Source organism: Phacochoerus africanus, chromosome 12 (genome assembly GCF_016906955.1).
Source record: "Phacochoerus africanus isolate WHEZ1 chromosome 12, ROS_Pafr_v1, whole genome shotgun sequence".
Taxonomy (NCBI): Eukaryota; Metazoa; Chordata; class Mammalia; order Artiodactyla; family Suidae; genus Phacochoerus; species Phacochoerus africanus.
The window spans coordinates 17,957,938-17,983,770 of NC_062555.1; the positions used below are offsets into that span (position 1 = coordinate 17,957,938).

The 25,833-nt window shown below is 40.8% G+C and overlaps 1 protein-coding gene across 2 annotated transcripts; it reads right to left on the reverse strand.

Moving 5' to 3' along the window:
* Positions 1 to 25,715, reverse strand: FH (fumarate hydratase). 2 transcript variants are annotated; one of them, XM_047754479.1, is made up of 10 exons: positions 25,536 to 25,715; positions 15,907 to 16,041; positions 11,536 to 11,646; positions 9,761 to 9,937; positions 8,240 to 8,422; positions 5,950 to 6,115; positions 4,645 to 4,848; positions 2,743 to 2,870; positions 1,471 to 1,624; positions 1 to 169 (listed from the first exon to the last, which is right to left on the reverse strand). In XM_047754479.1, exons 1-10 carry the CDS (start codon positions 25,671 to 25,673, stop codon positions 27 to 29), a joined length of 1,539 nt encoding a protein of 512 aa, XP_047610435.1. In that variant the 5' UTR covers positions 25,674 to 25,715; the 3' UTR covers positions 1 to 26. The 2 variants fall into 2 exon arrangements, with proteins under 2 accessions (XP_047610435.1, XP_047610436.1); XM_047754480.1 differs by lacking the exons at positions 15,907 to 16,041; positions 25,536 to 25,715 and adding an exon at positions 15,165 to 15,253.
* Positions 25,716 to 25,833: the final 118 nt, after the last annotated feature.

Consider the following 25,833-nt stretch of genomic DNA (forward strand, 5'->3'; position numbering starts at 1 on the left):
GCCATTTTTATTACAAATTTATTAAATCACTTTGGACCCAGCATGTCCTTAGGTTTTACCCACTCATCAAACTGCTCTGCTGTGAGATAGCCAAGTTCAACAGCAGTTGCCTTTAAGGTTGACCCATTTTTGTGTGCAGTCTTAGCAATCTTGGCTGCTTTGTCATACCCTGAAGAAAAAATTAAAAGGAGTTAGTAGTGAAACCTGGTTTTTTAAAGCAAAAGGTAATCATCATTACTTACTTGATACTGAAGCTACTAATCTCTTAAATAAATATTTTTCAATCTTGAAAATATTTAACAGTGATTATCTTGATAATTTTCATTTCTCATATAGAATAAAACCTTTACTTTTCTTAATACAGACTTAAACATACCTCAGTTTCTACAAGATTTGTTTCTAAATTTTTTTTTTTTTTAGAGCTGCACCGATGGCACATGGAGGTTCCCAAGCCAGGGGTCGAATTGGAGCTGCAGCTGCTGGCCTACACCACAGCCACTCTGGATCCGAGCCTCATCTGTGACCCTCACCACAGCTCGGAGCAATGCCTTATCCTTAACGCACTAAGTGAGGCCAGAATCCAAATATCATTGCCCATCTCATTATACCAAAGAACAGACAGCATATTGGGTTCAGAGCTACCTGAAGCCATCAAATGAGCTGTAACTTTATAAGACTGAAATTATAGCTGGACATGAAGCTGAGAATAGAAAATCAGGCTTGAAAGCTCAGGATTTTTAAAATAGTAATTGTACCACACCCAATGACCGCATCTTATTCTAATGCAGAAAATCAAAGAATACACAAGAACAACCTCATCGCAGCAGTTAAGGAGAAGGTGGGAGAGGCTTTTAACACATCACAACAGAATGCAATGAATGCCTCACAACCTGAGTCCAGACACGTCTCTAACGGGATCGCTCTGGTCAGTCCATAATCCAAGTTAACAGGTTTGCATCCACATAATGAAACAGCACAGTTCTGTGAAGGGCCTGCAGGACAAAAGCCATGGCCTCCGACAAGACACCCGCATTGCCGCCTTTCCTATACGCAGTGCACACATGACTGACTCCAGTTCTCAGTGGAGCAGAACAACGAGAACGAAGCGTGGGAGAGCCTCTAGAGAAGGCAGAAAGTGAACCCACGCGGTGCTGTTAATCAGCCAGGGCCCCTGAGGGACATGACAGACTGAGGGGACCCTCCCAAGAGTCCCAGAGATCATGAGTCTGAACTTGTACTCTGAACTCACCACACTTCAAAGAAAATGAAGCAGAATCAATCAAGTTTTTGAAAGAACTATGACACCGTAAACAGCGTCTTTTAACACAGTGTCTTTCAACACAATTTCAAATGTTTTAAGAGACTGTCCAAAGGGAACCTGCTGTTCACAAACACAGACCCAGTGGTCTCTTAACAATGTTTTGCTCTTTAACTGCGTGTGCACAATGAGATTATCCTGTAAAGGCATACCTATGTGAGGGTTAAGAGCGGTCACCAACATCAGAGACTCATTCATCAGCTTGTTGATCCTTTCGGTGTTGGCCTGGATTCCCACCACGCAGTTTTCTGTGAAGGAAACAGCCGCATCCCCCAGCAGTCTGGCCGAGTGCAACACATTTTTAATCTAAGAGAGGGAGAAGGAGAGACTTATTAAGCCTAACTTTTCCTTGTCCAGTAACATATCATTTGCTGGGTCATAAAATGAATGCATAATTCATTTAGCACACAGCACTTCTACAACTCTGAAAGGCATCATACCCAAGAAAACAAATATGAAAGACTCTAAACATCCGAGGGCAAAGGTCTGAAGGAGGTAAAAGGGCATAAATGCAATAACTAAAACACAAGCTAGTCGGCAATGTCGGGAAACGTCAGAGCGGGTACGGGGGAGAAGCAGATTCCTGCTGTAAGAATGAATGCGGTCCTGTTTGATGGAGACGACTTCACCAGCCAGAGACAGAAGAAGAATCTGCCGCGAGAGGGCAGAGCGACAAAGGCACAGGGGGTGGAAAGAAAGCATGTGCTTGAGGCACAAGAAGTGAAGGCGAGGCCCCCAAGTCCTCACGGTCAGCACGCTGTCTATGTTTAACAGGACGATATTCCTCCATCACTTGAAAAGGACCTTTTACACAATATGGTTAAACAGTATCAGGTCAAGTAGTTGGAGCTTTGGAGGTGGGGGGGTTACATTTTCAATACGCACTAAGATGTACAGCCACATCTTAATCTCTGTGCTCTAAAACCCCAGGGTCTGAAAGCCACGTTCCCAACAACAGACTCTAGTAGAAGGCACAGAACTTCAAGGCTTAAGTGGATGCTGATGACTTTACTATGTGCCAAACGCTGACTACCTTATTTTCTCTGAAAGACAAAATAGGTTTTCGTTTTTAAAAAAAGCTGAGCAAGGAGTTCCCATCGTGGCTCAGTGGTTAATGAATCTGACTGGGAACCGTGAGGTTGTGGGTTCGATCCCTGGCCTCGCTCAGTGGGTTAAGGATCCGGCATTACTGTGAGCTGTGGTGTAGGCCGCAGACTCGGCCTGGATGCCGCATTGCTGTGGCTCTGGCGTAGGCCAGTGGCTACAGCTCCGATTCGACCCCTAGCCTGGGAACCTCCATATGCCACAGGAGCAGCCCAAGAAATGGCAAAAAGACAAAAAAAAAAAAAAAGAAAGAAATCTTTATGAAAGACAAGAACCAAGACAACTAGTCAAAGACATTAGAAACCAGATTTAAAGCTTACCATCATTGGTTTGAACACATTCAACTCAAAATGTCCATTGCTGCCCCCGACGGTGACGGCGACGTGATTCCCCATGACCTGGGCAGCGACCATGGTCAGCGCTTCACACTGGGTGGGGTTCACCTTGCCTTCGGGAAAACCACCGAAAAAGACACCACCTCAAACACACTTGCTGCTTCAAGTGATTAGGTTGTATGTCAAATAATCAAGAAAAGAATGAACTCTAACCCCATTAAATGAAGTAAGACATATAATTAAGCAAGGTCCCACCCATCAGTGCTGATTTAATGAAATAAATCATGTAGCTGGAAACAGAATCGTGCAACGGCTGGTGACGTGTGCGTACCCACAACTACACAATCAATCTCGCTCTTTCCACCTTCATGGTTTATGTCTACTCCAGACTATTTAAGGAGCCAGGGACGGAATGCACAGCAGTGAGGAAGAAAGATGCTGCCCTGCCCCTGAACCTGGAGGCTAGGGAGAGAGACGTGGCAACTACAACAGAAAGGGGGTAAATAAGAGACTTGCAGATCACTAAGGGAACACTTTATTTATCTATTTAGTTATTTTGTCTTTTTAGGGCCGTACCCACAGCATATGGAGGTTCCCAGGCTAGGGGTCAAACAGGAGCTGTAGCTGCCGGCCTACACCACAGCCAAAGCAACGTGGGATCTGAGCCCTGCCTGTGACCTTCACCACAGCTCCCGGCAACACAGGATCCTTAACCCACTGAGCGAGGCCAGGGATCGAACCTGCACCCTCATGGATGCTAGTCAGCTTGGTTAACCACCGAGCCACAATGGGAACTCCACTAAGGGAATACTTGAAGAAGCTGACACTAAGCTGGAATTTCCCTACTTATCATGAGTTTCCCTACAATTCTACAATACTCCTCTGACAAGCTCAAGTTTGAACCAAGCACCCAGATTCCTGTGACCAGTACAAAGCAACACGTTGGGAAGATTATTTCTGTGACTTTGCATTTCTCTTTTTTAGGCAAAATCACCTTGAATTTGCAATCAACTGAACTCATGTCATTTTTCAACATGAGGTACTTTAAAATCAGATCTCTTCTCCTTCCATACACTGGATTTAAAAGAATCTACAGTAGGCTATCTTTTTCACTCTTTAAAACCACCCTGTCAGTTTTGGTCTAACCTATAGAGTCCTCTATAAATCGGGACTGTCACTGGACGCCGCCTCAACTCTACGTTCAACTCTACGCTGAGCACTCCCTACGTTCACCGTGGTCACCGGGAAAGTGGTGATGGGGCGGTGCCCTCGGCCTGCTGCTAAGGTAGCCTCCGACAGAGGGCAGCTCATCAGGCTTCACTGCCGCTGTTCACCCAGGTGGATTCCTCTAACAGCACCCCCACCCCCCAGATTCCACGAGCATCAAGTGAATCCACCAGATGGCTCACTGCGATCCAGACATCAAAAAAGAAGGAACTCCAACCTCACTAAGCAGAGTACGACATGTAATAAAACAAGGCCCCAACCACATCTGTGAGGCCTCTATTGCCTAACAGACCAAAACCCAAAGCAAAATGTGAACTAAGAGGCATCTCTTTAAATCATTTTTCTTCAACCCATGCTGATCACTTTCACAGCCTGTTCTAAAGCTCTCCTGGCTCTGGATGGTGAGAGACAGAATGATCATGCATTTTCTAGTGTGGGAATCAGAATATATGCTGCTACTGGAATTCTTTTCTCCTACTTTGTTGGGTGATGTTCCCTGAACTCCTGGTCGAAGGTGGCCCACAAAGACATCCTGAAACAGGGGCGCAGTGCATGTCCCCGTCCCCAAGATGATGCTAAACTCAAGCAGACACGTTTTAGATGAGAACGCCCGGCTTCTCGTCCACTCCCAGCTATGACATTGACCAGCTCTGTGATTACCTGGCATGATACTGCTTCCCGGTTCATTTTCAGGCAAGATCAGTTCTCCCAGACCTGAGCGGGGACCAGACCCCAGAAAACGAATGTCATTTGCGATCTTCATCAGACTGCAGGCAGTCGTGTTCATGGCTCCACTGAGTTCAACCAAAGCATCATGGGCAGCTAGAGCCTCAAATTTATTTGGAGCTGTGACAAAAGGCAAGCCTGAAGAAAAAGTAATAATGCGGATGAGTTAACTAGTTACGTTAAACATTCTTCCAATATAAGCAGATTAAAGAGAAAGTGCCAGGGTAAGAAAAGCAAAGACAGAACAGAACGAAATCTTTACTTCAGAAAAAATGCTTAAGACTCAGGCTTTGTCTACATTTCAAGAAGTCCTGAAGGAGTAAAAAGAATCCTATACTAGCACAGTTAAAGGATTTAAAAAAAAAAAAAGTACAATAAATATATTGCAAGAAAAATCACTGTCCTACTACAAACACAGGTGCATGATGCCCAACTATGCTTGAGTAAAGATGACAGCAGATAAAACTCACTCTGCCTTATGCCACCTCCTTTCCTGTACCTCCTCCCCCCCACCGAGGTTTGGGGCCCTCTGTTCTCTCCCCTGGCCACGGCTCACAAGACTCCCTGAAAGATGAGGAGCCAAAATGCATCAGACATTCTCTCCCATGTTCAAATTTTTAAAAATCTACATATTCTAAACCCAACAATACAGGTCTTCTCGGTTAAAATCTGATTAAAACCCAAATCTCCGCTAGTAAGCAGTACGAGCACTGTCTAATTATCTACCCTGACCCTCTGGTAGTGTCTGCACCTTCTTCAGTTCTCTCTGATGGGAACAGTTATCCTCTAGAGCACAGCACTCTACCAAAGCAAACAGGATTCAAGAGGGTCATTAATTCAAACAACTGTCACGGCATACCATAGGGGGAAAAAGAAATCAAGCCTGGCCATCTCCAACCTAACATTTATCATTCAAATAAATTTCTCAACCTTCGACTGATTCTTCCTTCCTTGAAAATAAGTATTCAAAACAGCATTAAGTAGAAAATAACTGAATACTACTAGACAGTAAATAAAGTTAGTACTGAGAGATTTTTACTACATGCTGTATGAACTCATAGATGGAAAACTTTTAAAAAGCCAAAGGAGTAACTTTAAAACTTCTGAAACAGACATAAAGCACAAATCTGATGGAAAAATATTATTTCTATTTGTATTTTCAAGAATTCAAAGCAAAAACATGCAGAAAAAATATAGACCAGTATAATGGGGAAGAGTCATAGAGGGGTCATCACCCACCTGTGAGTGCGGCTACTTTGGCAGCGACCTTTTCTGCAAAACCAATCCTAGTATTTAAACCAGTACCAACAGCAGTGCCCCCAGCTGCGAGCTCGTAGATTCTTGGCATGGCAGCTTTTATTCTTGTTATTGCATATTTCACTTGTTGAACATAGCCACTAAATTCCTGAAAAGAGAAAGAAATTAAGGTGAGAATATATAATTTCCTAATGGCTTACAAGTTACTATAACTACACTAGATAGAAGTTTGTAAAAAAAAAAAAAGCAACCCACAAAAAACAAGTTTCAGGTACAAAATGAGAAGCTACACGAGTGGTATTTATCCTATTTTAATTCATATGTTAAGCAAAATATATGGGAGAAGGAGGATCTATAAATTTATCAAGTAGACAACGCCACTGATAACAGGTGGCCTGTTTATAAACTAGTCTTTTAATAGAAAGCAGAGGAAAACATACGAAATAAACTTTTAAAAAGAACAACTTTACTGCTTTAAATTATTGGTTTCTTTGCAAATGATTTATTTTTTGCTGTATCTCAAACAGCTTTTGAGAAAGAAAAAAGCTGAGTCCCCTTAAGAAAAATGCAAGCATAGAAACATCCTCCATACAATTTCAGTTAAAAAACCTGACAGGGAGCAGATCTCTTACAGGGATTCATGAAGCTAAATGACTCACTGAGCAGCACAGGAAAGTAACAGGGTAGAGTAAGACTATAGCTTCAAGATGCATTTAAATCTGCCACAGATGTCACCTGCTTCCTAAAGTATAACACACTTAATGTGAAGGAACCACAGAATTAATCCTGCTGTGAATACAGTGAGGCCCTGTTAAGAATTATGCAGGGACGGAAGGCAGAAACTGGGACTCAAGTGAGCAAGCCAGGATATACGGTTATGCTAAATCTTTTTTCCTGTCCAAAAACACTAAAACAAACCATGGACACTTTTGATTAGCACTAGTGGGTCACACTGCTCTTAAGACACAAGCCCTTTTGGGCAGATCTGATCCATATGCTCTAACATGACTTTTATACCAGCTGGATGCACTTAAGAAATATGTCTGCATGGGAGTAAAAGTGCACTCAAAAAACTCAAGAGAATTCCAACAAAAGCAAGTAGATAAAGTCAAACAGGAAAACATAACTTTTGGTCATAAGATACAGATGATTCTACATAGGAAGCTGAGTCACAGCCCGAATGGACTTCAGCATATAATCGTTTTCCAATACGTAACACACAAAAAAGGAAAAAACAATTAGAAACCAGAGGGATCCTCAAAAGTTTCAAAACATATACTGTATCTCCCTAGAAATTACACATGATACTAAGAGCCAATGATGCAAAGCGAAGTAAGACACAGCCTTAAGAAACAATGTAAGCTCGGTTTAGTCATATCATCTGTATTTCAATCAATCATTTCTAGTTTTCCTCATTCCTTCCATGATAAAGCTAAATGATCAGGTTTTTCTCAGTGTTTGCTATCATCTGAACAAAACTATAAATGAAATCGTTCTAAGCAGCAGCCAAACCCGAACCCTCACTTGAATTTCCACAAAACTGTTTACTAATCGACAATTATCATTTGATCCTTGGCCTAACACCTCTTGATATAGAATTTGTATATGCCTACCTCCCAAACTAGAGTAAAGCTTATGAGACAAAAACTGTTCCCTGTATTTCCTTATAGCTCCTTTGCAATGGATACCATCAAACATCGTTTAAGGTATCAATCAAGACCATAAAAATATTTCCTGTTATTTTGGAGAACAGAGTAGTATCTAGCTTAGATGTGGCCAAAACACTTTTAACGAGTAAGATACACCCCATTTGACTGCTTTAAATTTAATTTTAAAGTACTAACTAGAGTAGGAGACAAAAGAAGAAAGTCTGATAATGACAGTGATGAAGAAGATGAGGAGCCCTAACACCAATGTGCACGTATAACGTGGCAAGAACAGTTCTAAGAGATCTACAGCAAACAGCTTATTTCAACCTCATAACTAGCCTATGAAAGAGATATTATTTTCCTCACTTCACAGCTCAGCTCCTAAGGTCCGATAGCTTGCACACAGCAAAACTAAGACTTGACTCAAGAAGACGGACGCAGAGTCCGGCTCAGAGCCAGCATGCTCTGCGCTTCTCCTAAGGGGATGCCAACAAGAACTACTGACTGACGAATGCAGAACCATCTCTCTCAACAGAAGTATTATAAATTTGGCCTTTTAAACCAGTGTGACTGAGAGAGGAATATGCTGGCCATTTGTACCAAACCTAAGCACGCCCCCATACCTGCCCGAGAGTGAGTGGGACAGCGTCCTGAGTATGAGTGCGCCCAATTTTGATGATCTGGGCAAACTCCCTGGATTTTGCATCGAGAGCATCATGTAGCTTCTGCAGTCCTGGCAGCAGTGCTTCGTGAACTTCCACTGCTGCAGCAATGTGCATGGCCGTCGGGAACGTATCATTTGAGCTCTGTTGGAAAGTTTTCAAAAGAAATGTAAAACATTAACTTGAATGTCTCGATTAAAAATCTCACTAAATGACTACTCGAAACCTGTACATTTGGTACTCAATTACATTTACGTGCAGCAAATCATTTAGGATCAAAAAGAAGCAACCAGACTTCCTTTGTGGAAGGAATGTAGGACTGTATCACATATACCACCTAGAATGAACGTTGTATATGTTACTACTGTATCTACCTGCTAATGTGACAGCAAGACATAGAGAAGTACAGCTAGCAAATGCATGTAAGGAAATCAATGATAAAATACCCTACAGCTAAGCAGTACATACAGTCTTTCACAAGCATTTCTTTATTAAACTTGCGGGAAATTCTGTGAGCTAGGTCACCACTTTAAAAATAGAAAAGCTGAACTGTCAAAGAAGTTATGAGACCTGCCACAATATTTAGGGTTGGCAGAACTGGGACCTGACAAGGTAGCCTAAATTCCATCCTCTTTCCTCAGCTGTAAGCCCACAATTTTTTTTTTTTTTTTTTGGTCGCATCTATGTCATGTGGAAGTTCCCTGGTGGGATCGAACCTGCACCACAGTTGTGGGGTCAACACCAGATCCTTAACAGGCAGCAGCACAAGGGAACTTCCCCACAATTTTAAATTACAACGCTATTTAAAAATATTTATTCATTACTGATTTTTAAAACTTTTTATTATTGGAAATTATCAAACTACTTACAAAAGTAGGATGAACGGCATAATACAGTCTTTAGCACAGAGCCAGTCTTGTTTCATGTATCAACTCTACCCCACTCCTCAACCTGACCATATACACTAGATTACTCTGAAGATTTTAGACTTCAGTGTACACAAAAGACAAATGCATATTTAAAGGCAAGTGTGCAAAATCTTTCGTACAGTAAGTTTATATAAAAAACTTCTTTAATACTTAAAAATATGTTAAATTACCCTTAGCACTCAGATACTGCTTTCAAAATGTCACTTTCTAGTAAGATCCTCCAGTAGCTCTTTGGAAAAATAAGTGCTTATGGGGGCTGGGGCGTGATAAGCCTAGAGCATCGTTCAGTGCGAAAACCTATTAAGCACCCTAGAGACGGGAATGGTGTAAAGTTGGGTTGGGATGACGGGTGTACAACTATAAGTGTAATAAAATCCAGGTTAAAAAAGAGATAGTGACCCTAAATGCATAAAAGAAATAAGAATATATAAAAAGTTCTTTCTATTAAAGAATACAAGCAGACTGAATGCCCCCTGTCAAAAGGTAATGCTTGTTTCACAAGAAAAATCTCCGGACTCTTCGTTTGATAACAAAGGCGAGACGGCATACTGACCTGGCTTTTATTAACATGATCGTTGGGATGAACGGGTTTCTTGCTGCCAAGCTCGCCTCCTAGCATTTCAATTGCCCTGTTGCTAATGACTTCATTTACATTCATATTTGTCTGGGTACCTGACCCAGTCTGCCACACCACAAGAGGAAAATGATCATTTAATTTACCTTCAGCTACCTGCAGGACAAAATGTTTAAAAATGAGTGTTAAAAAATAAGAAATGTTCGATTATGCATTTAGCTATTTCAATCAAACATTATTACACGGACATCATTTACAGCACTAAGGTGAAGAGAGTCACTGTTTTCATATGCTAGTGACAGTGCCACACAGTCCACGGGGGCCCAGCAAACTGAAGCTTCCGCAGCATCGCCTGTTCCAGCCACCGCTGCTTTCAAAGGTAAAAGATTACCTACTGTGAATGGTATAACAATTTCACTGATTCCAAATGAAAACTGAGTCAGAGATAGCTTTCTTCTATTTCTCCAACTGTCTTCTCTAATAATATCCAGAGAGGGCCACCTGTTAAGGCTGGCAAATGTGTTAAGTCTCTAGATAAATTTATTGTTGATAGTTGGCAGGAATAGCCAACAGATGTTACAGCCAGAGTCGGCATCATAATACCCAAGTGACTTAACCGTGTGAGTTCACTAATAGCTGCTACAGCCCACAGATGTCCTACGAGTAGCATAGATATAAAAACACACTCTAGATCTGTCCCTATTTTTGTCATATTTTTGTACTTTTAGTTGTTAGTTTTTGAATTATAAGCTTTCTAAGAGAGTGGGTGCTTAACTTCACCTTCTGGAATGATTTTAGCTTCAAAAAAAATTTAAAAAATCAACATGCACTTTAAATATCTATGACCTTAAACAACTGATTCACTTTCAAGTAAAACTTTTTTTCCAGTTGTATAAAAATAATAGGTTCTTTGATGCACAGCAGAGATTGGCAGAACTTTGTAAATGAACCAGAATAAAAAAAGAGCAGTTTATCAGCGTAAAAAAAAATCAGATAACTAAGAAAAGTATAACAGTCATTACAATTCTACCCTCAGAAATAAACACTATTAGCACTTTGGCATCTCCTTCTAGTCTCTACTTCAACCGACGGGATTACATATATGTGTACACAAAGGAAAAACATGCATTGCCTGTGCATTTTTCCTAAACAGAATCAGGATCCTAAATCCATAAAACTCTTCACCATCTTTCCTCCCTCTTATATGGTAGGTTTTGTTCTATGACATTCTTGCAAAAATTAAATTTCTGTGGCTTCACAATGCGACTTATATAAGCAGCTGTAATAATTAGATACTATCTAATTCATTATTATTATTATAAATAGTATTTCAATGAACATTCTATACAGAGCTTTTAAACTTATCTCTGACTGCTTCCTTAAGAAGCAATTATGTTATTAGTGGAATAGTAAAATTACATTCTCCATACAGATTATCAAGCAACCAAAGAACCATTTATATATAAAATAAGAAATCAAATACATAATATATTAAGTGCAAAGAGTGTCCCTTCAGAAAGTTTTCATTAAACTATACAAATTAAAAGGAAATAAATTAAAAATTCAAAGTAAAGAAAATGTGTATTTTAAGCACCATATGAAAATTCTTAACCAAAAGCAGTAATGCCGCTGCCCTACCCTGAACTCAATTAACTCAGGAATTCAGTGGCCCTTTCCTCCTTCCAGAGCTTATCCTCATCCAGCGGATAACGTGGGGCTGATGCCATGAGGTAAACACACTTATCACCTCTTACCTCATCTGCTGCCTTCATTATTGCATTAGCAATCTTTGGATCAAGACCATAATCCTGATTTACTTCAGCAGCTGCACGCTTCAAGATGCCAAAAGCTTTAATAACTGGGATCTAAAATTAATCAGAAAAATATCTCCAATTTACAACTTTAGTTAAGCATGAAAATTTAAGATTACTACTTCATGCAAGTACAAAAACTGTTCATAAAATATATAACCCTAAAATGTTTAGGATATAGAGAAAGATTAAAGATAAGTATACAAAAAACAAGAATCATCATTTATCTATTTGTTTAGGGAACCAAATAAAAGCAAATACATTGACTTCATAGATGTGTGTATGCCTCACACACACACAGAAAACACATATTTGGACATATAGGATTTACAATCCACCCTATTTTTCTGAGACATTATAATGCGTATGTTTTTATTTCATATATTCAAAAACAAGTGATATTCGGAGTTCCCATCGTGGTGCAGAGGAAACAAATCCAACTAGGAACCACAAGGTTGCGGGTTCTATCTCTGGCCTCGCTCAGTGGGTTAAGGATCTGGCATTGCCGTGAGCTGTGGTGTAGGGTGCAGACTCAGCTTGGATCCTGCGTTGCTGTGGCTGTGGTATAGGCTGGCAACTGTAGCTCCAAATGGACCCCTAACCTGGGAACCTCCATGTGCCATGGGTGCGGCCCTAAAAAGCAAAACTAAAAAACTAAACAAGTGATATTCATCATTTCACCATCTTAATACTATTATTTTCCATCATCAGATCCCATGCTACATTGTAATTTTTCCTTCTCTTAAAAAAAAAGGCAAATAAAATAAAGACAGCAAAAAGAATGAAATTGGACCACTATCTTACTGTACACAAAAATGAACTCAAAATGGATTAAGGACTCGAATGTAAGACCTGAAACAAAACTCCTGGAAGAAAACACAGGCAATAAGCCCCTAGACATCAGTCTTGGCAATGATTTTCTGGATAACTTCAAAAGAAAAAGCAACAAAAGCAAAGATAAACAAACAGGACTACATCAAACTATAAAGCTTCTTCACAGCAAAGTAAACCATCAAAAAAAAATGAAAATGTAACCTACTGAGTGGGAAAAAAAAATTTGGAAATCTTATTATCTGATAAGGGGTTAATATCCAAAATATATAAAGAACTCGGGGGCTCTTCTCCCCCCTTCCAGCAGCCCTGGGAGCTGTTTACTTTCCTTTAATAAGACTTTGCTTGCTTGCAAAAAAACCAAAAAACCAAAATACCAAAATATATAAAGAACTCCTATTACTTCATAGCAAAAAACAAAATGATTTTAAAAATGGGCAGAGTTTCCATAGGAGACAGATGAACAGCCAACAGGCACATAAAATGATGCTCATCATCACTAATCACTGGAGAAACACCGATCAAACCACAATGAGGTATCACCTCAGACGGCTGTCATCAAAAGACAAGTCACAGTGGCAGTGAGGACATGGGGAGGGCCCCTTGGGCACCGCAGGGGACTGTAAATAAAGTGGTGCGGCCACTACGAAAAACAACGTGGAGGTTCCTCAAAAAATGGACACCAGGTCTACTGTGTGACCCAGCCACTCCTCGGCGAGTATTTACTTGAAAATGAAAAGACTAGTTCAGAGATATACGCAACCCCAGGTTCAGAGCCTTATTTATAACAGCCATGATATGAAAATAACCTGTATCCAAAAATGGATAAAGAAGATGTGGTAAATCTATACAATGGAATAGTATTTGGCCATAAAAAAAGAACGACATCTTGCCATTTGTGACAATGTGGATGGACCATGAGGGCATTACGCTAAGCGAAATAAGTCAGAGAAACACAAATAGCATATGATCTCACATATGCAGAATTTAAAAAAACAAGCAGCAAACTGAAAACTAACCTCATAGGTAGCAAGATCAAATACTGAATATTTGTACACGTGGCAGAATGATCACAGCAGTAAGTCTAGTTAACATTCATCACCATACACAGTTACAAAAAATTTTTTCTCTTGTGATGAGGACTTTTAAAATCTCATTGCAACTTTTAAGTATCTAACACCGTATTATTAACTCTAAGTACAATACTGAGCGTTAAATGCTCTGATTTTATCTTATAATTGAAAGTTTGTACCTGCTGACCCCTTCTTAACATTAAAACATTGTAAGTTTTACCCAAATGAACTTGAGACAAATGGCACACAGGATTAGAAACTTTACAACTTTACACATGAAAACAAATGAGAAGTTAGATTTCTAAGAAATACTGCAATGGGTTAAACTGCTGCCAAAGTCACCTCCAAAAGCCAATCGGCCCTGGCCACTGGAATGGACTGACTGACCCCACAGCGTGTGTGGACTCACAAAAGTAAAAAAGGGACAGTCCCAGCAGAATTTCACTGGGCATGACTGTGACAGAATGGAAAATGTATCCCTGCTAAGAAAAGGGTCTCATTAAGAAAAAAAGAAGGGTCTCATTAGTCTTCATTTACCTGCATTAGCAGTTCATGATCTTTTTTGGTTTTTTTGTTTGTTTGTTTTTTGGACCACACCGCAGCACATGGAAGCTCCCAGGTCAGGGGTCAAATTAGAGCTTCTGCTACAGGCCTACCCCACAGCCACAGCAACACCAAATTCAAGCTGCATCTGCGACTTATGACACAGCTTGCGGCAATGCTGGATCCTTTAACCTACTGAGTGAGGCCAAGAATTGAGCCCACATCCTCACAGATACTAGTTCGATTCTTAATCCACTGAGCCACAATGGGAACCCTTGCTTTTGTTTTCCTACGGATTTCAGGCACAAAGGGCTGAGTTTAATCATACTACCTGGTTCAAGGCACATACATAGTCTGCTTTATATGTAACATAGTTCAGGAAATTAATCCAGATGAAACTAAATGTGAAAACACAGATAAGCCATGTATCTATCTTTCACAGACACCTGTCCAAATCCAAACAACTTCTCTGTCCCTAGTGCAGCAGCAGCAGCAAACACATACCCCTAGGACCAAGTACCTTGGTGGTTGAAGCAGGAAAATCAAAACATGAGTCATGGTTACTCCATCAATGCTGGTTGAAACTGGAGTTCCTGCTGTGGCTCTGCAGATTAAGGACCTGATGTTGTCTCTGTGAGGATGTGGATTCGAACCCTGGCCTCATTCAGGGGTTAAGGATCTGGCATTGCTGCAAGCTGTGGTATAGGTTGCAGATGTGGCTCAGATGCCACGTGGCTGTGGCTGTGGCATAGGCCGACAACTGCAGCTCTGATCTGATCCCTAGCCTGGGAACTTCCATAGGCCTCAGGTGCAGCCCAAAAAAGAAAAAAAAAGAAGATTGGTTGAGACTGACTCTTTAATCCAGACTTGACCTACATGAGAATATTTTAGGATCAGGTGTTACCCTTGGCCACCCAACTATTAGTCTGACCCTATGTGTACCTCACCATTAAAACTGCCTGTGGGTGGCTAGAACAGATACCCTTCTAGGAACCGTCTCTTGTAAAGTTGTTTGAACCTGTCAATAGCCAGTCTTAAAGCCTTAGGAATGAGCTAAAATACGGAAGTTAAAGTTATTTTAACATAAAAAGTATATTTACAAGGTAAGTGTTAACAGTATCTCACCAGATGCAGCCTGGCTACTTCTAGGCTTCCTAGCCTATCCTGCATTCCTGCATTGACTATTAGTCATACTCCAGCTGGGTTCCAGTAGGGTATGTAAAATATTTCATCAATTCTTTTCACACTTTAAAATCTCTGAAATCAAGATGCATCTTACAGTCAATGACATGTTACAACTTTAATTGGCAGCCTTTTTCTTTCTTAGTATAGTACATAGCAGTTCTAATTGAGGCTATCTTAGATTTAATGAAATACAGTAGCGAGTTTTCTAATCATTAAATCATTCATGTGGCATCAAACACATATATTATCTATTATATGCAAGACATCAGGACAAATAGTGTTTTTATTAATTTGTATATAGTTTTCTATAAACTGAAGCCAAGATAGGAAATACACTATTAAGGAAAACCCCATTTAAAAAAAAAAAAAGCTTTAAATAAGTAAAAAAAAAGTATCGAAATTAAAAATTACAAACTGCAGAATTCTAGTAATATCCAAGCAAGAATGAAAGACAAGTCACTTAGTTCTACCAAATAAAAATCTAAAATATTCAGTCAGAGCTCAAAACAATAGCATATTAAACTTTTTACATTTTAAAGAGAGAGAAACATATCACTCACAAAGCTAGTTCTCCAATTACTTTTTAACTCTGTAAAAGTTATTTATCTGTAAGATAAAGTGACTCAATGAATAATGCCTAGTTCATCCAAAATAAGCTAGTATTTCCACAAAAGCCACTTACTGGCATGCGTTCCGTCACGCCTCCGATTTTAAAGTTCATCGTAGATCTCACAGTCTGGGCACCATAATACTTATCATTTGGGACCTTGAGTTCACCAAAGGTATCATACTCTATCCGGAAAGAATTCTGGCTGGCCTAGAGATGAAGACGAGACACTGTTTCAGCTTGAAAAAGAAACCAAGTATCAAAAGCAATAGTATCATATAAGGGAACCATCCCGTAAGGGAAAAGAAAACTTAATAATTACCAAAAGATAAAAACTTGCATTTTGATTCTCATTTTACTTCCATACCTCTAGCTTTCTACTTGAGAAATTTCTGACACACAAATTTGTTAATACAGATGTTAAAACAGATCATAGAATTCATACACTTATGCACAGGAAAGATACAGAAAAAGCTTCTGAAGTAAAAACAGTATCTTTTCCAATTCAGGAATAGGTCTATTTTTGACCAATTCAAGCTTTGACCAATTCAATGTACTTAGAGGTTAATGCCTATTTTACTGGGAATGTTGGAAAATGACCTAAGTATGATATTTTAAAATTTGTAAATTTACACATTTAAACAAAGCTCAACCATGGTCTACAAATATTATGCATGAGCTTAGCTCAATACAAAGAATCCAGGCAAACCTACTGCTTGGTAGCTGTGTTACCTTCAGCAAGTCCGTTTCTTTCATTTGTAAACTACAGTAAATGTACAGACAAGGATCTAATCTTTTCAGGATGATGAAACCTTTTGAGGACATAAGGAAAGCTATGAATCCTCTTGCTAGGAAAATGAACATAAATACATGTATGTAAAGTCTTACACATGATTTTAGGGAGCTTATCTTGAAGCCAATTGACTCCCCAGGATGAGAACCATGACTTAAAAGTTCTTTTATGGAAAACATATAATTCTACCAAATACATCAATATATACTAATTTTAAAAGATAAAAATAAAAAATTTGGACTTTATATATGATATTTATATTAAGGAAATTTGGGAGAGATACTCAGAACTTTAACCTTTATCTTGTTAATTATCAAATAAACATGGTCCTGTGATTCAAAAGATTTAAAAATACCTAGCCAAGTAATTTTACTTTAGTAAATAAATAATCCCCCAAAAAGGAAAAATTTAATTTTGTAGTTATCCCCTTGGACTAGAAGGATTTACAAAACCCTTTATAAGTATAAAGCCTTTTAGACTGCATGAAAAGAAAAATATCCTTGTATCTAGTTAGAAATATAAGAGTATAACCAATGAAGTACAATTTTTTGAAAGCCTAAAAGTCTACCGAGGGGTATGGGGCAGAGTAGAAGATTCTGAGCTCACCTCCTCCGACAGGCCCACCAAAATTACAGCTATTTACAGAGCAGCTATTGATGAGTACGGCTGAGAGATCAGCAGAAAAGATCACCTACACAAAAAACAGAGGAACCGCGGCGAAATGGGCAGAAGGGGAAAGACATGCGGAAGTCAAGACCCGCCCCCAAGGATGGGCGACCCACAACCGGAGGATAACCACAATTGCAGGATCGCCCGATCAGCGAGGGGTCCAGGCCCCGCCACAGGCCCCCCAGCTTGGGGGTCCTGCACAGGAAGGAGAGTCCTTGGACAGTTTGCCTCTGAAGGCCAGCAGGGCCTACTTTTGGCCCGAGGGCTGTGGGAAACAGAAACTCCAGTCTTAAAGGGGGCACACAAAATCTCACACTCTGGGACCCAGGGCCGAAGCAGTCATTTGAAAGGAGCCTGGGTCAGAACAACTGCTGATCCCGGAGAGCCTCCTGGAGAGGCAGGAAGCAACTGGGGCTCACAAGGGGGGCAGGGGGGCAGCCATTTATGACAGCTTGTTCCACCACAGGACACTAGTGCTTCAAAGTGCCTTTTTTTTGGGGGGGGGGGGTCTTTTTAGGGCCGCACTAGCAGCATACAGAGGTTCCCGGGCTAGGGGTCCTATTCTTGACATGTACACTCTCCTAAGATTGATCCAGGAAGAAATAGAAAATCCGAACACAATAATTACCCATAACAAAATTAAATCAATAAAAATTAAGAAAAAATTTTTAATGGCTGCACACTGGGCATATCGAAGTTCCAGGGCCAGAGACTGAATCCGAGCGACATCTGAGACCTGTACCCAACCTATACTGCAACTGTGGCAACACCAAAACCTTTTAACCCACTGTGCCAGGCCAGGGATTGAAGCTACGGCCCTGCAGTGACCCAAGTTGTTGCAGTCAGATCCCTAACCTACTGCACCACAGCCAGAACTCTGAAATCAGTATTAAAAAAAAAAATTTAAAACCCTAACAAATGAAAATCCAGGACCAAAAGGCTTCACAGGAAAAATTCCACCAGATAGTTAGAGAAGAGTAGCAACTATCCTTCTCAAAACATTACAGAAATTTGCAGAGGAAGAACGTGTCCGAATACATCCCCTAAGACCAGCATCACCCTGACGCCAAAACCATTAGACAGCATAACAAAACAATTATAAACCAGTATTTCTCACAAATATAGATGCAAAAATCCTCAACAAAATAACAGCAAACCGAATTCAACAACAAATTAAAAGGCCTGTACACCATGATCAAGTAGGATTTATCCCAAAGAATGCAAGGATTTCTCAATATCCACATATCAATGTGATACACCACATTAACAAAGTGAAGAATAAAAACCACATAGTCATCTGAATGGACACAAGATAGCTTTTGAAAAAATTCAATACCCATTTATAATAAAAGTTCTCAACAAAGTAGGTATAGATAGAGGAACCTACTTCAACCTAATAAAGGCTATATATGACAGGCCACAGCTAGCACCATCCTCAAGAGCGGAAGGCTTCAAGTATTTCCTCCAAGATCGGGAACAAGACAAGGACACCCACTGTTGCCACTTTCATTCAACATGGTATTGGAAGTCCTTAGCCACAATAATCAGAGAAGAAAAGGTAAAGGAATCCCAACTGGACGGGAAAAAGGAAAATTATCACTGTCTGCAGAGGACATGATATTATACATAAAGAATGCAAACTCTGCCCCTCTTTCCACCCCAAATCACTTAAAATCTTTCAGTAAATGTAAGAATTCCCATTGTGGCTCAGCAGTAATGAACCTGACTAGCATCCATGAGGGAGCAGGTTTGATCCCTGGACTTGATCAGTGGGTTAAGGGTCCAGTGTTGTCATGAGCTGTGGTGTAGGTATCACAGACGTGGCTCAGATCTGGCATTGCTGTGGCTGTGGTGTAAGTTGGCAGCTACAGCTCTGATTTTACCCTATGCCGTCGTGTGGCCCTAAAAATTCAAAACAAAACAAAACAATCCTAAGATGCCACCAAACAACAATTAGAGCTCATCAATAAATTCAGTAAAGTTTCAGGACACAAAATTAATAAATGGAAATCTGTTGCACTTCTATACACTAACAATGAACTACCAAAAGGAGAAATTAAGGAAACAATCCCACTGACAATCAGATCAAAAACAATAAAATACCTAGGAATAAATCTAACTAAGGTGCTAAGAGACCTGTACTCAGAAAACTGTAAGACACCGATGAAAGAAACTGAGAATGACACAAACAGAAAGAAAGTCATACCATGTCATGGACTGGAAGAAACAGTAATTTAAAAATGACCATACTACCCAAGGCAATCTACAGATTCAATGCAATCCCCATCAAAATACCAATGACACTTTTCACAGAACGACAACAAATAATTCCAAAATCCATACGGTGGGAGTTCCCACTGTGGCTCAGCAGTAACAAACCTGACTAGTATCCATGAGGACATGGATTCAATCCCTGGCCTTGCTCAGTAGGTTAAGGCTCTGGCGTTGCCGTGAGCTGTGGTCTAAGTCGCAGACTTGGCTCAGACCCCGTGTTGCTGTGGCTGTGGTGTAAGCCAGCAGCTACAGCCCAATTCGACCCCTAGCCTGGGAACTTCCACATGCTGCACCTGTGGCCCTAAAAAGAAGGAAAAAAAATTCATATGGAAACACAAAAGACATTGAACAGCCAAAACAATCTTGAGAAAGAAGAACAAAGCTGGAGGTATCATGCCCCCTGACTTTAAACTATACCACAAAATCTACAAGAATCAAAATAGTATGGTATTGGCCTCAAAACAGACATATTTATCAATGGAACAGGCTAGGAAGCCCAGAAATAAACCCACACAACTATGGTCAGTTAATATTTGACAAAGGAGGCAAGAATTTACAATGGGCAAAAGACAGCCGCTTCAATAAATGGTGTTGGGAGAAGTGGATAACTACATGCAAACATTGTGAATTATTACTTTGTATACCTGTAATTTGTATATGATTGCATACAACTATCAACTACATTTCAATAAAATAAATAAAATTTTAAAAAATTACTATGTTGTTTAACAGGAACTACCACAGTGTTGTATGTCAATGATAAAAACAAACTCATAGAAAGGGAGCAGATCTGTGGGTACGTGAAGCAGAGGGTGGGAGAGGGGCTCTGGATGAGGGCAGTCAAAGGTCCAAACTCCAAGTTACCAGCTAAGTACTAGGCTGTCACGCACAACATGATAAATATAATTAGCACGGCTGTATGTCACACATGGAAGGTGTTCAGAGTAAATCCTTAGGGCTCTCATAATAAGGAAACACTTTTTTCTATTTCTTCAATTCTCTATATGATATGACACATGTTCACCAAACTCACTGTGCCAATCATTTCATGATGTATGTAAGTCAAATCGTTATGCTGTACATGTAAAACTTCTATAGTACAGCATGTTAATAACATTTCAGTAAAAATGGAAGAACAAGAATCTGCAGAGGACTGGTCGAAGCCAATAATGAGAAGCCAATAAGCATAATCATTTACTGGTATTTACTGTGCTATAGCAAATGCTTTTTTAAGGTATCATCTTGTTTGAATTTCACAACCACCCTAGGAGATTTTACTATTATCATCCCCACTTTCAAAACGGAGACAGTGAGGCTAGGAGAGATGAAATAATCCCAGCAGATCATCCAGACTGCAAGGGGGGAGAGCCTGTAACACCTAAACTCCAGACTCTGGGACTCTAAAAGCTGTTTGGATTCACTTTTTTATCACTTCCGTAAACCAAGAAATAGAGAGAGTAACTCCAGATTGGTCCACAACAACCACCGCTCTGTAGAATAAAAGGATCTGAAGGTATGAGGACATATTTTTCTCTACTAGAGCATGGTTACAATGACACCACCATATCCAACTGGCAGGGAGGGTATTATCCCTTAAATACACACAGAAAAATATTTTGCACAGCGATCTGTTTTGAAAATCCTAAGTAAATACCTATGCATGCTAAAACAGACTTTGGTGCAATGACACAGGGGGTAACAACAGCTGACACTGGACACATGAGCTAGGTTCTTCTTCCTCTCAAACCACCTTTTACAAGACAGCAAATAGATGCCAGCTGTAAAGACCAAAGATTGGCTTCCATTAGTGATTTATGAGATCAAGTTTGATTCCTTAAATTTACACCAAACTTTCTGTGTTCAAATCATTAAATTTTCATCATAAAACAGCAATAATTTTGTCACCTAATAACAGGTTGCTATGATAAAACTCATATTCAAAATTATTTGCAAAGACTTAAATAAATTTTAGCTATGTTCTTCAGCTTAAACTTTAGAAAACTTTAAATTCCAATTCAAGAAACAACAGCCTCAATCAAACCCTAGGCTCCTGACACTGACAATTAAAAAACTGCAGGAGTTCCCCTGCGGTGCAGTGGGTTAAGGATCTGGCATTGTCACTGCAGTGGCTCAGGTCACTGTTGTGGTGCAGGTTTGATTCCTGGCCCAGGAACTTCCACATGCCATGGGTGTGGCCAAAACAAACAAACCCAAAAAAAGCCAAAACCAAAAAAAACCCTGCAGATGTCCATTGTGGCTGAAATCACAATCGCAACACTTCAAAAAGTATACTTCATTGTTTACAGCAGCTTAGATAGATGATAACAAAATATTCCAAAAAGCCAAAAAGTTCTCCCTTTATCAGTCCAGGAAGTACTGGTTGCACAAATTTACAGAACAGAGACTGAAGCAATGCTAAAAAACATTCTGCAAGGCTCCAGGACTTAGAGAGAATCTGTCAGAGGAGGCAGTGCCTATGGGGTTTTTTAGACAGAATAACAATGAAACAAGTAACTGCTAAATCTCTGCAATAATTTATGTACTGTACTCATATTTTGTTCTATGCAATTCTGTCAAAAAAAAAAAAAAAAAACCCAAAACCAAAAAAACCAATGCTGATAACTGCCCACTATGTTGATTTCTCCAAAGACTATTGAGTCTGCCTGAAGTCTGAAAAACACATGTAGTTTCCAAAACCTTCTCTCGGCGTTCCCCCTGTGGCTCAGTGGGTTAAGAACCTGACATATCGGGAGTTCACGTTGTGGCACAGTGGTTAACAAATCTGACTAGGAACCATGAGGTTGTGGGTTCGGTCCCTGCCCTTAATCAGTGGGTTAAGGATCCAGCGTTGCCATGACCTGTGGTGTAGCTCGCAGATGCAGCTCGGATCCCGAGTTGCTGTGGCTGTGGTGTAGGCTGGCGGCTACAGCTCCGATTAGACCCGTAGCCTGGGAACCTCCATATGCCATGAGAGTGGCCCAAGAAATCGCAAAAAGACAAAAAAAAAAAAAAGAACCTGACGTAGTGTCTGTGAGGATATGGGTTCAATCCCTGGCCTTGCTCAGTGGGTTAAGGATCCAGCATTGCCACAAGCTGCAGCACAGTTTGCAGATGCGGCTCGAATCTGGTGTTGCTGTGGCTGTGGTATAGGCCTGCAACTGCAGTTTCAATTCAACCCCTAGCCTGGGAACTTCCATGCTGCAGGTACGGCCCTAAAAAGCAAAGCAAAAAAAAAAAAAAAAAAAAAAACCTTTCCCTCATTATTATGTATGTTACCTCTTCTTAGTGACCAGAGCTGCTCATCTAAATTAATGAGAAAATTATCAGTCATAATGGCATCTATTAAATGTTTTTAATTTATATAACGGAATCTGTTTTTTATTTTAAAAAATAGGTTTTCTTTTTGAAAACCATGTTTTTATATCCCATAATTCAGTGAAGAATTTCTGACAGAAGTTTAAAGGTTAAACTAGAGGTTAATCAGCTAAGCATAAGGCAGGCACAAAGTGCAATTTTCCAATGGAGATGCAGTTTCATTCAGGATCATTTCCCCTCCTGGAGAAGCATGAATGAATAGTGTCCAGTGTTCACCGCAGTATTACTGCTATTTGGTCTGAGAAATACCAAGTACTACTGCCATCCATGAGCTGCAGGAACCTCAGGAATTGATAAGTATGCCAGTCTAAATCAGAAACGCCAGCCAAAGTACACACAGCTCAGGCTCACAACACATCCCACACACATGTAACGTAACCATTAACTAAACCATGCTCTCTCCTATAGAAAAAGAGAAACACCTTTTAGATGCTCAGTCTAAGGCAGTTTAAAAGAATATTTCAGTGTTAAAGAAAACCCAAATCATGTCAGGCCAAAAGACTACTTTAAGAGATAAAAATCCAAAATCTGACTTCATTGTATTTGGGTTTTCAGTTTCTTCCTCAAAAAGCCTTTCTGGTCTTAAAATATAGGGTGACCACTAAGTCTTGAAAAATTGACAACTATGTAATATTAATATTGTATTACACTATAGAACAAGATATTATCTATGTTTTCAGGTTTTATGGCCATCCTGAAGATCATTAAAAGAAATTCTCCAAGAAATGGCAAAAAGACAAAAAAAAAATTTTTTTTAAATAAAAATAAAAATTAAAAAAAAAAAAAGGAGTTCCCGTCATGGTGCAGTGGTTAACGAATCCGACTAGGAACCATGAGGTTTCGGGTTCAATCCCTGCCCTTGCTCAGTGGGTTAACGATGCGGCGTTGCCGTGAGCTGTGGTATAGGTTGCAGACACGGCTCGGATCCCACGTTGCTGTGGCTCTGGCATAGGCTGGTGGCTACAGCTCCGATTCGACCCCTAGCCTGGAAACCTCCATATGCTGCGGGAGCGGCCCAAGAAACGGCTAAAAGACAAAAAAAAAAAATTTTTAATTAAAAAAAAAAAAAAGAAATTCTCAAAAGTAACTTTTAAATATGTGGGGCTTCCTTACTCCCCATGCCACCAAGGCAGTATCACAGTTGGTATCCACTAAATGTGCTCACTCTCATCATACTTCTCCTCAGTATAACCACTGTAGCTAACCGAGCATGGCTTCTGCTAATTTAACTGCTTTGCCTATTTGATATCCCCCAGTGGTCTCTACACTCTGCCTACAGTGACTGATTTATCCGCAGGGCCCAATACACAGCAGGCATTTAATATATGTTACTCTCCTATTGGATGAACTTTTAGGTATTCTTTTAGATAAAAGGTAACTTAGGACATTTAGGGTTATGTGAATTTCTTAACACCAGCAGCAAGAAAAACATAATCAATTCAGAGATTTTGGAGCTGAGATTAGAAGGCAAAAGATGTATTTAGAATTATTGGGGAAAAAAAAAATCTATCCCCACCTGATTTTACTACACTAAAAGCAAGACAGTGCTATTTTTTGGCATTTACAGCGGGATAGATTCAGTTCTCCAGTCTCCTATTCCCTTTTACAAATAAATAAGCGAAAAATAAAAAATTTTAAAGGCTCTGAAATGCACTAAAATTATTATGGCAGAGAGCTGCAGAAATACAAATCATTCTGATTTGTAGTTTCAGCTGTAGTGATGTTATCAAGTTATCTTAAAGTTTATAGCCCAGAAAATGTCTTGGGCCTTTGCAATACCTTAGATGGAAGTATTCATTGAATAAGCACTACCGCATCCCAAACTCAAGAGTACTTTCACAGGGGCAATCTTCCTGAGTGCCTGTAATTATTTTCATTTATACCCGTGGACACTGAGCACCAGTATATCCTGCCTCAAATCCCGATTCCGAGTAGCAGGGTAGGATGACATCTCTTTGAATGAAAGCTCCTGTTATACAGCACAGTGAACAGTGCAGAGTTAAGTCTTCCTAAACTAGCATTTACATCCCAAACTTTTGCTCATAATACACATGTGAGCACACGTGTTTAAAGCTTGTTAGAGCCCGAATTACGGGAGGCGACACTCCAAGAAGCAAAAGGGCTCAAGTAAGTCAGGGCGGCAGAACCTGACATTGGACCTTTAAGTTCCCTGGAGGTCGTTCTGAATAAAAAATGCTGCTTCAGCTATAGCTGGTCCCTTACAGCTTCCTCCGACGTTCCTCGAGACCCGCAGCCCACGTTTCACATTCAGGGTTTTGCAAACCCCTGCCCTCCGGACAGGGCCCACCCTGGTGCGGCCCCTTCCTCCCGGTGTCCATCCCTGCGGTGTCCCGGCGGCAACCGCCACCTGCAGGAGCTCGGCTGGGACTGGGCGCAAGGCACGCCCGCCCGGGGAGGGGTCCAGAGACGGGCGCGGGCGGCCCGGCGGGACTCCCCGCAGCAGCGGCCCACCGCCGGCGGAAGCGCCTCGGCTGCGCGCAGTGCAGGCTCGCGGCCCAGTACCGGGACACCCGCCTGGCAGGCGGGAGGCCTGAAGGTCACCGCTGCGCGGTCAGGGGGTCGGGGAGCTCACCATTCGAGCGGCGTTCGGAGGCCGGAGCAGGAGGCGCGACACGCCGCTAGGGCTGCTGCCTGGGCCGGGGCCGGGAGCGGAGGCTGGAACCCGCGAGAGGCAGCGAGAACGTGCGAGGAGCCGGAGCGCTCGATCCATAGTGCTGGCGGCCTGGGGAGAACTTCCGGTCGCTAGGCCGCGCCTCCTCAGGGCTGTCAGAGCCCGTCCCGCCCACAGACCTCGCTCCTATCCAATCAACAACCTATTGGCGGGGCCAATAGAGCCAATGGCCAGCGGAACGTGAGGGGCAGGCCTAACC

What these genes read in the sequence shown, in the direction of transcription:
- FH (XM_047754479.1), bottom strand. Translation starts at nt 25,673, where the DNA reads ATGGATCGAGCGCTCCGGCTCCTCGCACGTTCTCGCTGCCTCTCGCGG. An exon ending in GCGTGACGGAACGCATGCCA is followed by an intron (nt 11,647 to 15,906) that starts GTAAGTGGCTTT and finishes GATTAATTTTAG; the next exon opens with ATCCCAGTTATTAAAGCTTT. An exon ending in GGGAAGCAGTATCATGCCAG is followed by an intron (nt 2,871 to 4,644) that starts GTAATCACAGAG and finishes GTTTTCCCGAAG; the next exon opens with GCAAGGTGAACCCCACCCAG.